The sequence below is a fragment of the Lithobates pipiens genome, unplaced genomic scaffold (assembly GCF_037356315.1).
Source record: "Lithobates pipiens isolate NorthernLeopardFrog02 unplaced genomic scaffold, aLitPip1_a1.2 Scaffold_8, whole genome shotgun sequence".
In the NCBI taxonomy this organism is placed as follows: domain Eukaryota; kingdom Metazoa; phylum Chordata; class Amphibia; order Anura; family Ranidae; genus Lithobates; species Lithobates pipiens.
In genome coordinates this window covers 552,337,540-552,350,584 of record NW_027507903.1, presented here as the reverse complement: position 1 = coordinate 552,350,584, position 13,045 = coordinate 552,337,540, and the positions used below count along the sequence as shown (strand labels likewise).

The window sequence follows — 13,045 nt, the reverse complement described above, 5'->3', positions numbered from 1 at the left end:
TACTTGCCCACTGGGCTGGGTCCGTTAGCGGTAAAGCGACGCTCAACCGCGGTTTTAGCTGCACTTTTCGGCCGCTAGCCGGGCACTTTTAACCCGCACTAGTTGCTGAAAAATAGGTTAAACATGCCCATGTTGGAGCGCTTCCGAATCTCTACCCATTCATTTGAATGGGCAGGAGCGCTATATACAGCGCTCCCACCCAAAGATGCTTCTTGCAGGACTTTTTTTTCCCCCATCCCGCAAACCCACCGCCCCAGTGTGAAAGCACTTAGGCTTTCACACTGGGCAGGCATGAGAGGCACTTTACAAGGTGCTAATTTTAGCACTAAAATGCCTGAAAAGCGCCTCAGTGTGAAAGGGGTCTAAGAGTGGGGGAGATGTCTGTCAGTTTGCATTTCTCTGGGTTAGACATCCCAGACCCATGGGTTCAGTCGGTCTTTTCAAAAGCGTGCAAGTTAGAGCTGCATGATGCTGGATTGGCCCAGCTGGATGATTACATGGGCTGTACGTGATCATCCACATCTTCTGTTTCAACTACCAATTTAACCATCCTGATTCAGGGTCATTGGCTTTAGTGGCATGGCTGTTGAAGCCCAAGTTCTGAGAGACTGGTATCTCTGAATAGGCGAGTCTCTCTGATTAAAATTTAGACCTTGTGAGAAGTAGACTTCCTATAATTGGACATTAAAAACAATAATTCACTTGGTTCACACCTTAGCGCTTAAGACTGGCTCCCTTATTCTCAACCCAGTTGGTCGGTATGAGAGTGCACACCCCCCCCCCCCCCCCAATTAAAGCTTATGGTCTCTGTTTTGCAGCTCTGGTGGTTGTTGATGCCAGCTTTGAGCAAAGGGTCCTTTGGGCTACTCTTTGAACTGCAGGCAGTCCCCAGTTGGCCTCTTAGCATGCATTTGCAGTGTTGCCCATCGGTTGGACTGCTTTTAGACCTCTCGAAGCTGGATGACTGTATCTCAGTGAATGAGGGAGAAAATGGAATAAATTGTACTCGCCCTTTTAATTTTTTTAATTTTTTTTTTTTTAAAGTTTATTGAGGAACATAGGCATTGTAGTAGTTGGTAGGGTTTTCCAGGGCTGGCCTATAGTGTGTGTGTGTGTGTGTGTGTGTGTGTGTGTGTGTTTCTTTTTATGTCTGATCCTCCTGTTGTCACAGGAAAACCCAAAGGTGAATGAAATCTTTGGCTTTATGTACATTTTAAGAGGGGATTAGAGGTAAGAAAACTATGCTCTGCAGTCTTACTACTTTTCCTGTTCTAACTTCTATTTAAGGACCATATATTTGCATATGTGTACTATATATACAGGAGATGTAGTCTTTCATTATCCAACCAGCAAAGGTTAAAGATTTGGAGGCTTTTTTTTCTCTTTCATTCATTGGCGGACACAACATCTTCATTTTGACCTTAGGGTTATATTGCTCCTTTAGGCGAGGACTAGACGGATCATGTTAAAAACAGCAAAACTGCTCAGTTTTTGTCTGCCTAGTATAAAAGGACCTGGCTCCTGGTGTGACCATTGGTCCAGGGAATTTTTTCTTTTTTCTGCATTTTTGATTCCTGTGATCTACAATCAACAGCTGGATAATATAGATCCTGGTAGTTTTCCCAGCCTGGCCATCGAGTGTAAGCAGACCTTAGCTACGCACTTGGTCAGCAGAGACATGCCCTGTCTGATCCAGGGGCAGCCAGTGAGCTATATGCTCTGGGGCACACATATGACTGGGCTACTGCTGTCTGCGTTGGGTGTGCCGTGGCCGACAGCCACCCCGTACTGCTCGGGTGATGGGTCTGTCCGTGGCATGCGTCCAGCAGTCCCTACAGGAGGGGCAAGCATGGTTCCACCTGTCTCGGCAGGATCAAGCAGCTCGCTCTCTTCTCTCCCTGTCCCTTCCCTCCTCCCCATGTTATGGGCCGCTGTGTGACTAGGCACATGGTGCGGTGCACGTACCTGGCAGGGGGCTGCGCTGGGTGTTGGGGGTCCGCTTGTCCTCTTCCCTGTTTCTAGGCCATGGTGGGCCCGCACGGCTAAGGGGTTTCCTTACACAACTTATTTTGCTAAGTTTATTTACAAGGTGTGGGGAAGACCGCAGCGGGCCTTTTCAGTCCTGAAACACATGGCGGTGCGTTAACCCTTTGAGGAGAATTTCCTGGAGAAATGGATATCTCCGATTGTTGGCCCCCGATATCCAGGTTAAATAAGGTAACCGCGATTCCGATGGAAAGGACCCCTGCTTTCAAGGACCCTGCCAACAGGAGGGCTGAGGCAGTCGCCCAGTTCATGTTTACAGTGGTGGGGTCAGCAGTGGGGTCAGCATTGCAGCCAGTGTTGGCCATGGTGTCACAGACACTTGCTGAATGGGCTAAATGTATGTCTGTGATGTGGCCTTGGATATGGCCCCCTTGCTCTAGAGCCTCAATATCAGCAGTAGTGCTAAGTCGCCTGATTTGGCTGAAATGCTGGTCTGCAGACCAGGCATCTAAGAAGGCACTGCCGGACTTGTCCCGGGCTTGGTCCAGAATGTTACTGGGGGTAAGAGTACGTTGCTCCCACAGTCCAGAAAAGGTAAGGAGCCATGCCGTAGACAAGGGCCCTCCTTTTCCGCTCAGAAGCAGATTTTTCGTCCGCCCGGTAAACGTTTCCAGTCCGACAAGGTGCCCGCTGAGGGACAAAAGTGTCCCTTGTTTCGCAAGCTGAACAAGCCTGCAAGCAAAGCTGTTACCACATGAAGGTTTGCCCCCACCCGACTCTTGGGTAGGGGGTCGCATTCGGGAGTTTGCAGCTCGGTGAACCTCGCTACTTTCCGACTAGTGGGTCTGCAAACTGGTTTCATCAGGATACAAGATAGTTTCTTTCTTGTCCACCAAGGATTTTTTTTTTTTCCCTCCAACCTTAATCTTCTTCCAGCTCGTCGGGAACCCCTGTTCGGGGCAGTACAGTACCTGCTGCTGCACGGCGTGATATTGCCTGTACCGACGCCAGAAAGGTTTTAGGGATTCTACTCCAATCTGTTTGTAGTCCCAAAGAAGAAAGAGGTCCATCCGGTCCTGGATCTCAAGGCCCTCAACAGCTTTGTGAAAGTACAAAGGTTCAGGATGGACTCTGTGGTCGCTGTACTCCATCAGGATTTTCTGGCGTCCCTGGACATCGACGCCTACTTGCATGTCCCCATATGCATCAAGCATCCGGTTTCTGCGATTTACGGTTGAGGACGAGTACTACCAATTTTGTAGCTCTCCCTTTTGGCCTGGCATCGGCACCAAGGGTCTTCACCAAGGTACTAGCCCCAATTCTGGCTCTGCTAAGGCAGCGAGGGATCGCAATTATGGGTTACCTGGACGACCTCCTGTGGGCAGCTTCCACCTCAGCGGTACTGTGCAGTTTTGCTGCTTTTAACATGTTCTGCCTAGTCCTCTCCTAAAGGGGCGATATAACCCTAAGGTCAAGATGAAGATGCTGTGTCCGTCAATGAACTTCAGAGAAAAGGATTTTATGGTGATTACAAAAATCCTATTTTTTGTTTCACAACTGCTGTTCTCAAGTAATATATTTATCAGCATAGGTAGCATAGAACAGATGTAGGGAAACCAATTCAGTAATGTGGGCAAAATTAAAGAACAATTTTAGCCAAAAACGAATGAACCTCCAGTAGATCATTGCAGCTGTGCTAAAGTCAAAACTTCGACTCTCGAATCATCGAATTTTCATATCTTTGAGGGATGGGGCAAAGCATGAGACTCAACCAATGTAACATTGCTGATACTTGGTGCTGTCATTGTATGTATCCCCTTGCAGCAAATTCAACTTGAGCTTTCACTGGGCTGTATTGTCTTGTAGAGCAACATCTGGCAAAAAGAACACATTTAGTTTAAAGGAGGAGAAATCACTACCAGATGGTTATACCCCCTTTTGTTGCAGTGTCAAAATACAGTTGTGGTAGTCGAAAGGGTCATCTCAATTAGCGTAAAAGAAGGGCCTTGTGTGGCTATTAGTAAGCTTAAGTGGCCTCCTTACTTTGGTCCTCACTGTGAATGTGAATTTACTATTTTTGTGGGAAGCTTTGCATTCAAAGTAGAAATGGACTTTCTGTTGATCAATTTGCTCATATAAATGGGTTGTTTAAGACACATAACCATACTGGCAGCTTGGTGATACGGAGTGAAAAGCAGCAAGAATGTGCAAGTGAATGCAAAAATTAGGAAGTTCTATATGAATGGTAGTTCTGGTTTAAAAGCATGATCTAGTGATAGTAACAAATCTATTTCAAACATTTAAAAAAAAAAGAAAATTGTTAATATGAAAAGTGAACCTCATCCAAGATCCTGTCAATTTTCTTTTTTCAATCAGATTCTTCCTTTCCTGCGCTAAAAATATGAAGCAGAGAATTGTTGCTTTCCGTAACACTGACAGGCTTGTATTTTGCAGACCGTTTCAAGCTATAATTTTTATTTTTTATTTAAGTACAATTTTTTTGTATTCAGTGCAATGGAATAGTTTTCCTAACCACCCTTTTGAGGGACACAGGATTTGACATACTCTGTAATACTGCCACCGACAGGAGTATTGGACACTGGCACACAAAAATAATTACAAGCCAGCCCAGGATAATTCATCTTGCTGTTTTAGGAGAGATGTCCATTTAGCTTTGCTGAGAAAATTAAACTTTACTACTAGCTTTCGATTTTATTTTTTTTTTCAATCGAGATTCCTACGAGACATCTCTGATGGAGCTGGTCGCTATTTGGCAGTTATCTTGTTAGGCATGTCTTCAGTCTGACTTCACAATCGGTGTACCTGGACAGCATTGACCCGGATGTTGTGGGACTAGCCTGGAATGTGGCTTTAGGGCTCTGGTTTCTGTGTGTGACAGACATTGCTTGGTGCAAGGCAGAAATCCTTTACGTTTTACAGATGGGTCTTGATGGTCATTAGCACTATGCAGGGTCAGATCTCTGCCCTTTATATTTTGTTCCAGAGATTGTTTCTCTCATCCTTTTGATCAAGACCTTGGTGTAGTATCTCTGATGTACCTTCCCCTGTTCAATCCCCATTGACCGGGAGATGGGATCTGAATTTGGTTCCCTCTTCGCTTCTTCAAAAAATGCTTTTTTAACTTATGAGGGATTTTACCCCTTTTCATGCTCGCTCACAAGTTTGCATTTCTTGCTGCCAATACCTCCCATGAGCAGAGTTTCTCAGCTGGCAGACTTATAATGTAAAGATTCCTTTTTGGTCTTGCACAAGTTGGTGCGGAGGCCTAGAACTTCCTGTCTAAGGTATTGTTGGGTTTTCACAAGTTTGTCAGAAAAAGATTACCTTGCATTGCCTGTATGTAGTTTGACTTGTGAGAGTTTATCTTGTGGCCACTTCATCCATAAGACTGACTTGCTTTATCTTTTCTAATTGTCCTCTTAAAGGCAACTGTTGTTTCTTGGTCGCTCAGAAAAACCATTATGCAAGCTTATGGTTTCAAGAATCTGGTTCAACCTTTTTCCCTCAAGGAACACTCCACTAGATCTCCAGTTCCCTTTTGCTGTGTTTTTTGTGGGCTCGTTGGCCTTTGATTTTCTGTTGCCCACCCCTCAAATGGCCCCTATTTTGGACAGCTCAACAGTGTTTGACTTCCTGTGTCCATCAATGGGCAAGAAATAAATTTTTTATTTTTTTATCTTGCCTTTAACCTTTTCTTGGAGTCCACTGAGGCACACAAGTCCCAACCCTATGTGTTCATGATTGTACTGTACTGTACTGCACTGCACTGCACAACACAACTGAGGCATTCTGGGAGCAGGAGGGGTTATCCTTGGATGGGCTCTAATAATTTTTGTCAGTGTCCAGTTGTCCTGTAGGTGCCAGCAAATGTTTGTTCCCCCAATGGACTCAAAATTTTTTTACAGTGCGTTTAAAAATCTATTTTTCTATAGAATGCAGGTTTCAGATCGCTAAACTGCAATCTGTCATCTTCACTCAAAACCTCCTGAGGTTCCCAAATGTGATCAGTACAGAGACTGATAACACACACTAGAAATCTGCTATGCCTTGCTATATCTGGCAGAAAAGCCATGTACATATACTTTTTTTGTATGACCACTAGAGGGCAGAATGTAAACTTGAGAAATTGTGATATTAAAATCGCTGTGCATCCGAACAATAAAGATTCAGTTATGTTGCAATAGACAGAGCAATTTTCAATGAAGTGGTAACAAGGAAATAAATTGAGCTAGATTTTTAACAAGGCATGGCGCATGACATCATAGGTAAGTATCTGCCACTATATTGCCTTAAAAAAAGCTAAGTGTTGGTCGAGGGGGGTGTAATGTCCATAGGTTGGAAATGTTCTTATTAACACGTTGGGGGAAGTGTAGCTTTAAAGGCTCCTTCAATGCAGCACCTATTCGTTTTCATGGAAGCCTCTTCTAGGATTTGAGATCAGCAAGCTTTATTAGGTGATATTTTTGCATACTTTGTAATAGAGGAACTTTTTGTTTTTGTTTGGGCTGTAAATTCAGATATTTTCCATTATGCTGTTGGTATATATTTAAAAATGAATTTGTTATGCAGTTGTGTGAGATAAATGATGGTTGTCTGTGTATGTTTGTAACAAATGTCTCTTATCCTCATGCTATGTGAATTGAAGGACCAGTCCAATGCTGTAACACTTTGCTGTGTCCCATTTGTCCTCAGGAGAAGCATTGCCAGCAGAAGTACAACGTGTCCTGCATCATGATCCTTCCCCAATACCAGAGGAAAGGATACGGCCGCTTCCTCATAGACTTCAGTAAGGAGAGGAGACGGTGGGAGGGAGGGGGCAGTGTCTACTCCAGTGACACTATCTGTCTTGTCCTGCTAAATGAAACTGACACAGATTCCAGAATGACCCATTTCCGGCACAGAAAGATGTGCCAAGCTTTAGTTTTGATCTCATTGTCTGTTGGTGCCTCACTGGTGTCCTTTTTTTTTTTTTTTATGTTTTAGGTTATCTTTTGTCTAAGCGTGAAGGTCAGGCTGGTTCTCCGGAAAAACCGCTCTCAGACCTTGGTCGTCTGTCTTACATGGCCTATTGGAAGAGCGTGGTATTGGAGTGTCTACACCACAACCGTGACCATCAGCTGAGTATCAAGAAACTTACCAAACTGACGGGGATTTGTCCCCAGGACATTGCTGCTACATTACAGCAGTTGCACATGCTAGAGTTACGAGGAGAACGGTACGGTTTTAGTAAAATTATTTTTCCTATCCAGTGCTTTCTTTTTGTTTTTAGTATATATATTTTTTTTTTTACATGGTCTTTCTGTTGTCTCAATTTAGGATTGTGATGGTGCGCCGAGAAAAACAAATCGAGGCCCACATGAGCCGCCTGCATGCTCGGCCACGGCAGGTGGAAGTAGAACCAGAGGCCCTGAGATGGACACCTGTCATAGTGACCAACTCTGTGGTATCTGATGATGAAGTGGAGTCTGAAGATGAGGAGGGAGAAGGGCAGCCCCTTAAGGAAAACAATGTAAGTAGTAATAGTAGGCTGCAGAGGACCAGATATACTCTAAAGTTCTGATTTGTGGTCCATGGAAAGCAAAATGGATGTGCTGCTGTTGCAATTCTGAGCCACTGGAGAGCATGACACTTAAAATGCAGGATCTGCTTGTACATAGTCCTGGTAAACCTTTTCTTCCATCTTTAGGTGACTCTTTACAAAGGTTTGTCAGCTTTTAGGTGAAATGTTTTTTTCCTTGTGATCATTTTATGAAATGCAGGAAGGCTCACACTTTCATTACCACTGGAGGCTGTTGGCAGCTGTCCATCTGTGACAATCTTGGCACGTGAGAGGGTGCCTTTTACCTTGCAATAAACACATTTCACCGGTATAAATATAGAGGCTTCTTACAAATAAGATGGAAATTCGCTGTTCAAGGCCTACTTATTCTTAGCTACAGTTAGAGTAGAACTAAATGCATTTTTTTTCCCCTTTTTGGATAGAGTAAAATTGTGTTAACTGCTGTCAGGAATAGTTTTTCAATTTCTGTCCCAAAGCCAAATGTGGAAGTGAGAGGAATGCCTGATTGTCACAAGGGTTGGCAGAACTAGCATCCTCATTGGAAGCTTTCCCCTCTCTTCCTGTTCTGGTGACATCCCAAACTTTGAGATTTTCTTTTAATTTCACTCTGTGATAATGGTCACCAGGACTGATGGGGGGGAATCTCTCTTACGTTGACACAGACAGCCATAAACACAGGGGTTCCAATTCCGCTCTACTCTATTAAAAACTTAATACACCATATAAAGGAAAAGGTTGCGTAATGTCAACCTAGTAATAAAGCAGAACGTCACCCAAAAGGGGACGTTTGGCTTGTTTGCATCCTCTTCCGATGTTGCGTTTTGATGTAGTTTTTAGGTCACATGACTTATGAACATCATGGCAAAAATTGCACGTGTTTTTTTGGTGGCCATTATCGGCACCTTTTATCCCCCCCATTGGCAAAATGCCGATAACCCTATTTTCGTCTGATAATTTTCGGCGGATGATAGATCGGTGCATCACTCTTCTTCTTCTTCTTTTAATTATATGAACTGTGAGATAGTCTAATAGCTTATCTTAGTCTCTATGCCTTTTAATTTGTAAGATTTTTTTAAGCCTTGCCAGTGAGCAAATCCTATTTTTTTTTCCCTCTGTTTACAGACACCAGTGTTAAGAAGCATGTCTCTAGATCTCAAAGAGAGAGACATGTGCCCTGTGTTGGAGAAGGAGAAAAGTCCACCTCCGCGGCCTCTCAGTCCAAAGTCATCAGTACCTTGCTTTCCAAACCCACGGCAGTTTCAGGACTTATTGCGGGACAGCATACCTGCTAATAAACCACCACCGGGAAGAGGCCGGCGAGGGAGACGAGGGCGGCGTGGACGGGCTCCCTGCTCCACTTCCAACAGAAGTGCTGATCTGCTCCGCTTACTGGCAAGGGAAGCCCCAGGACCTCCAAGGCGCAATGGTGAACGTGGCCGTTCTGGCTCTCGGAGAGGGAGACTGAAGAGACTGGCAGACTCTATCCTAAGAAGAGATTTCTTGGAGCATCAGGAAAGGCTCTCCCAGCGGTATGAGAGCGAACGCTCGCAGTTGAGAAGGTTTAGTGAGAGCAGTGAGGAGGAGGAGGATGAAGATGAAGAAGAGAATCGCAGTCTGCGTTCAGAGTCCCCACCTATTCTTACCAAACCAACGCTCAAACGCAAGGTAAGGTGAAAACCCCGGCAACTGCGTCATGTAAAATCCTGTTACCTATAGAGGAGGACCCTGTAGTTAAGTATGGGTTCAGTAATAATTCACTAGGTCGTACCCTAGCTATCTGGCAGTCCTTGTTTGCCTAGGCCAGTGATGGCAAACCTTGGCACCCCAGATGTTTTGGAACTACATTTCCCATGATGCTTTGGCACTCTGCAGCATAGTGGAGCATCATGGGAAATGTAGTTCCAAAACATCTGGGGTGCCAAGGTTCGCCATCACTGGCCTAGGCTGTAAGGTGAAATGTGTGACACTAACATTAGTATGGTAGATGGCGGCAGCCTTTTGCTCTCTAGATAGGCCTCGGTGCTGTTGGCCCTACTGTATCTGAAGAGCCACTAACTACTTTCCTGTATCAATAAAATATCAACACCTATTGATAGTGTAGCGTTGCTGTAAAGTAAAACTGAGGTACAGGCTAACAGCTACATGCACCGATGAAATGTATATACGGTGCTGCTTTGCCTTCCAAAGGATTTGTATTTGCCTAACGTTTATCGAGCTCTGTCACACAGCACAGCTCTTTCTAACAGGTCAGGAGACCTGATTTTCCTTTGCTGCAGTTAAACGCTAATGGCTAATTCACACTGTTTGTGCTGACAGACCTTTTACTGCATTATAAAATGTCTGTCACCACAAGGACACCCAGGAAACAATTGTTTCCTATGTGTCCCATTCACACTTCAACAAAATGCAGACATGCTGCATTTCATCACATCACATTTTTACAGTGCCCTGATGAAGTGTATGTTTTGTACACTTCAAGTAAAGTTTGGGGAGGGGGGAGGGGGAGCCATGTGATGCGCTGTATCACACACCACACTGCCACTAACTGCAGCCGGAAACAGACAGCTGCCAAAGCGGTTAAATACTGTAGTAGTAGTGTAAACTCAGCCTTCCAGGTCTTGTCCATCCGTCAACCTGTGACTGGATAGCAGAAGGATAAGTATCAGACTGATTGTCATCTTAGTCACTGTGATTTCTCCTCCTATCAGCTTTCTCCTTGTTGGAATATGCAATGCAGCACAACTAACTGGCTCCTTGTGCTGATTTTCCTTCCCTAAATCTGAAACTCTCAAACTCTGCTGTGTTGGGATTGGAAGAGCCCAGTAAGCCAAATTTGAAGACCTTTCATGCTTGTCTTAAAGATAAATGTATTAAAGCACATCTAAGTCCAGGAACAAAACTTGACATTGTTGCAGCTTACCTTACCTTAGGTATGGTGGCTGCACTATTCTTTTTTTTTTTTTTCCTTTAATTTCACCTGCCATTAACTTCCTGTCCTGCCATTAACTTCCTTTTTTTTTAATTGGGGGGCGGGGTGGAGTATGTATTATAGCAAAAATAAAAAAAATATTATATATATTTTTTTTCAAAATTTACACTTTTTTTTTTTTTCATACCGCAAAAAATAAAAACTGCAGAGGTGATCAAATGCCACCAAAAGACGCACATTTAATTTGGTTACAGCATTGCATGGCCACGCAATTACCAGTTAAAGCAGCGCAGTGCCAAATTGTAAAAAGTGCTCTGCTCAGGAACGGGGTAAAATCTTCTGAGGCTGAATTAGTTAAAAAAAAATAAAAAGTTACCTGCTCCTATGCAGTTGGTTTTTCACAGCAGCCTAAATCCTCCTCTTGTCGGGTCCCTCTGCGCTGATCCTGGCTCCTTCCTCCTGTCTAGTGACCCCACAGCAAGCATGGGGCTCAGATAAGTATTAGGGATACATAGAATGCATGAAGATAAAAAAAAAAAAAACTTTCTGCCTTTACAACTCCATTAAAGCCAACCAGGCAGCTAGCGTTTTCACTATGAAACCACATGAAGGGTTCAAATAAATCTTGGTCCCAAAAATGTTGCTGCTTACAGACACGTTTTGAGTTTATGAAAAGGAATAACTTTAATAGTATCAAAAATATAAATAAACTAGCTTGCATTTTCAGGATGACTTCTTGGAGGAGGGGGTGTTTGTCAATGGAAACAACTCCTGGCTAGGGGTGGGATCCGGCGTGTTCGCACACCCCACGTGCAGAGCCCACCAGGAAGTTGGCACTGCGCTGCGCTAATCACAGGCAGTGAGACTTTTCCCGATCTATGAATCCGCGCATTGGGACAGTGTCTCACTGCCTGTGATTGGCGCAGCACAGTGCCAGATTCCTGCCGGTCTTTGCACTTGTGCTGTGCAAATGTGCCGGAGCCCATCCCTACTCCTGGATCATCTTCAATTTTTAGATGATCCAGAAGCCACCCCTTTCATTCATCATGTTTTCCTAAATGATTCCTAGTATGGGCTATTCTGCTTCAAGCCTGCAGATGTCACTGGTGGCTTTACTGAAGGCTTGCTGCTTACATGGGTAGTTATGTAAGAGTGATTTAACATTCTGTGCATTGTCTTCAGTTGTCAGCTCAATGTACTCTTCTGCATGCTATGGAAAAACAATAATGCAAAGTATAATTAAAGGGATTGTAGTCAGAAGGTTTTTTATCTTAATGCATTCTATGCATTAAGATAAAAAGTCTTGTGTGCAGCAGCCCCTAAAACCTGAGGTCCCTCTATCCAGCGTTATACACAAATGTCTCAGCCGTCCGAGAGTCTCCCTCCTGATTGACTAAGGCATAGCAGCAACACCATTGGCTCCCGCTGCTTTTAATCAGTCAGATAGCCAATCAGAGGAGAGATGGGGCGTGTCCAGGTCGGGACTCCATGTCTGAATGGTCACAAGCTGTGACTTGGCTCGGGTGCCCCCATAGCAAGCTGCTTGCTGTGGGGACATTCAACAGGAGGGAGGGGCCAGGAGCACAGCAGAGGGACCCGAAAAGAGGAGAAACTGGGCTGCTCTGTGCAAAACCACTGCAACAGAGCAGTTATAGCAAGTATACCGTGTTTAAAGTGGAAGATCAGCCAAAACGTATCTAACTCTAAATCTTCTCTCCGTCACATTTTAAACCTAACCTATCTAACCTTGTAAAGAAAAAAATGCTATAAATAACTTTTCTGCAGTGGATCTGGTCCAGTCTCCAGCAGCCCCTGCTGTGTACAGAGAGGCAGCCGACAACGGCTGGGAAGTGACATCACCCGTAGACTTACAATAGTGCCTCTGTTGTCAGCTGTCTCTCCCTCACACTCCTACACACTGAAGCCACCACTGACAGCTCAGCTTGGGACTGGACCGGAGTGACTGCAAAATGGATAAGTACAGCAATTTTTTATTTTTTGGCCGAAATTCCACTTTAAGTTTTTTAATTTTAGTAAATCAAAACCCACTAGTAACCAGAGCGCATTATTTGAAATTTGGCCCACTGTAAACCAATGACTTGGGCAGTAAAAATGTCATATTAGCTCCTTAACGTCTTCCCGCATGCTGTGCATGCAAGTTTGTCAGCTGTTTTACCACCCTGCAGCTAGATAGGTGTTCATTCGGCTTCTGTGCTTGGAGCATGCTCAATAGAAATAGTGTTGTACATTTTTTACTTTCCAACTGTATATAAAATATATCCAATTCACTTCTTAGATTTAACAATGATCTTTTGATTCATATTCAACAAATTAAGAGCTCCAACTACTTTAAATTAATTTTGTACTTATAGCATCTTTATCTTTTTTTAAGACTTTGGTACCCTCCCCGGCATATCTCTCAAGTGTTATACTTGCCTTACCCCACTCTAGCCAGATTTCGATGCAATCTTTTCTTGAAGTCTTCTAAGGTGGGCTCTGCATACATTGATATCTCTACAGCAGCGATAGGCAAGAATGCTTGAAACAGT

The 13,045-nt window shown here is 44.1% G+C and overlaps 1 protein-coding gene across 3 annotated transcripts in view; it reads left to right on the top strand.

The window, feature by feature from the left end:
* The window catches only part of KAT6A (lysine acetyltransferase 6A), a 93,983-nt gene that overhangs the window by 74,042 nt on the left and 6,896 nt on the right, over positions 1-13,045 (top strand). For all 3 annotated transcript variants that reach the window (XM_077469920.1, XM_077469919.1, XM_077469918.1), the window contains exons 12-15: positions 6,700-6,793; positions 6,991-7,222; positions 7,324-7,516; positions 8,690-9,232. In XM_077469920.1, the coding sequence (XP_077326046.1) occupies positions 6,700-6,793; positions 6,991-7,222; positions 7,324-7,516; positions 8,690-9,232 (1,062 nt within the window). The remainder of the gene's footprint in view (positions 1-6,699; positions 6,794-6,990; positions 7,223-7,323; positions 7,517-8,689; positions 9,233-13,045) is intronic.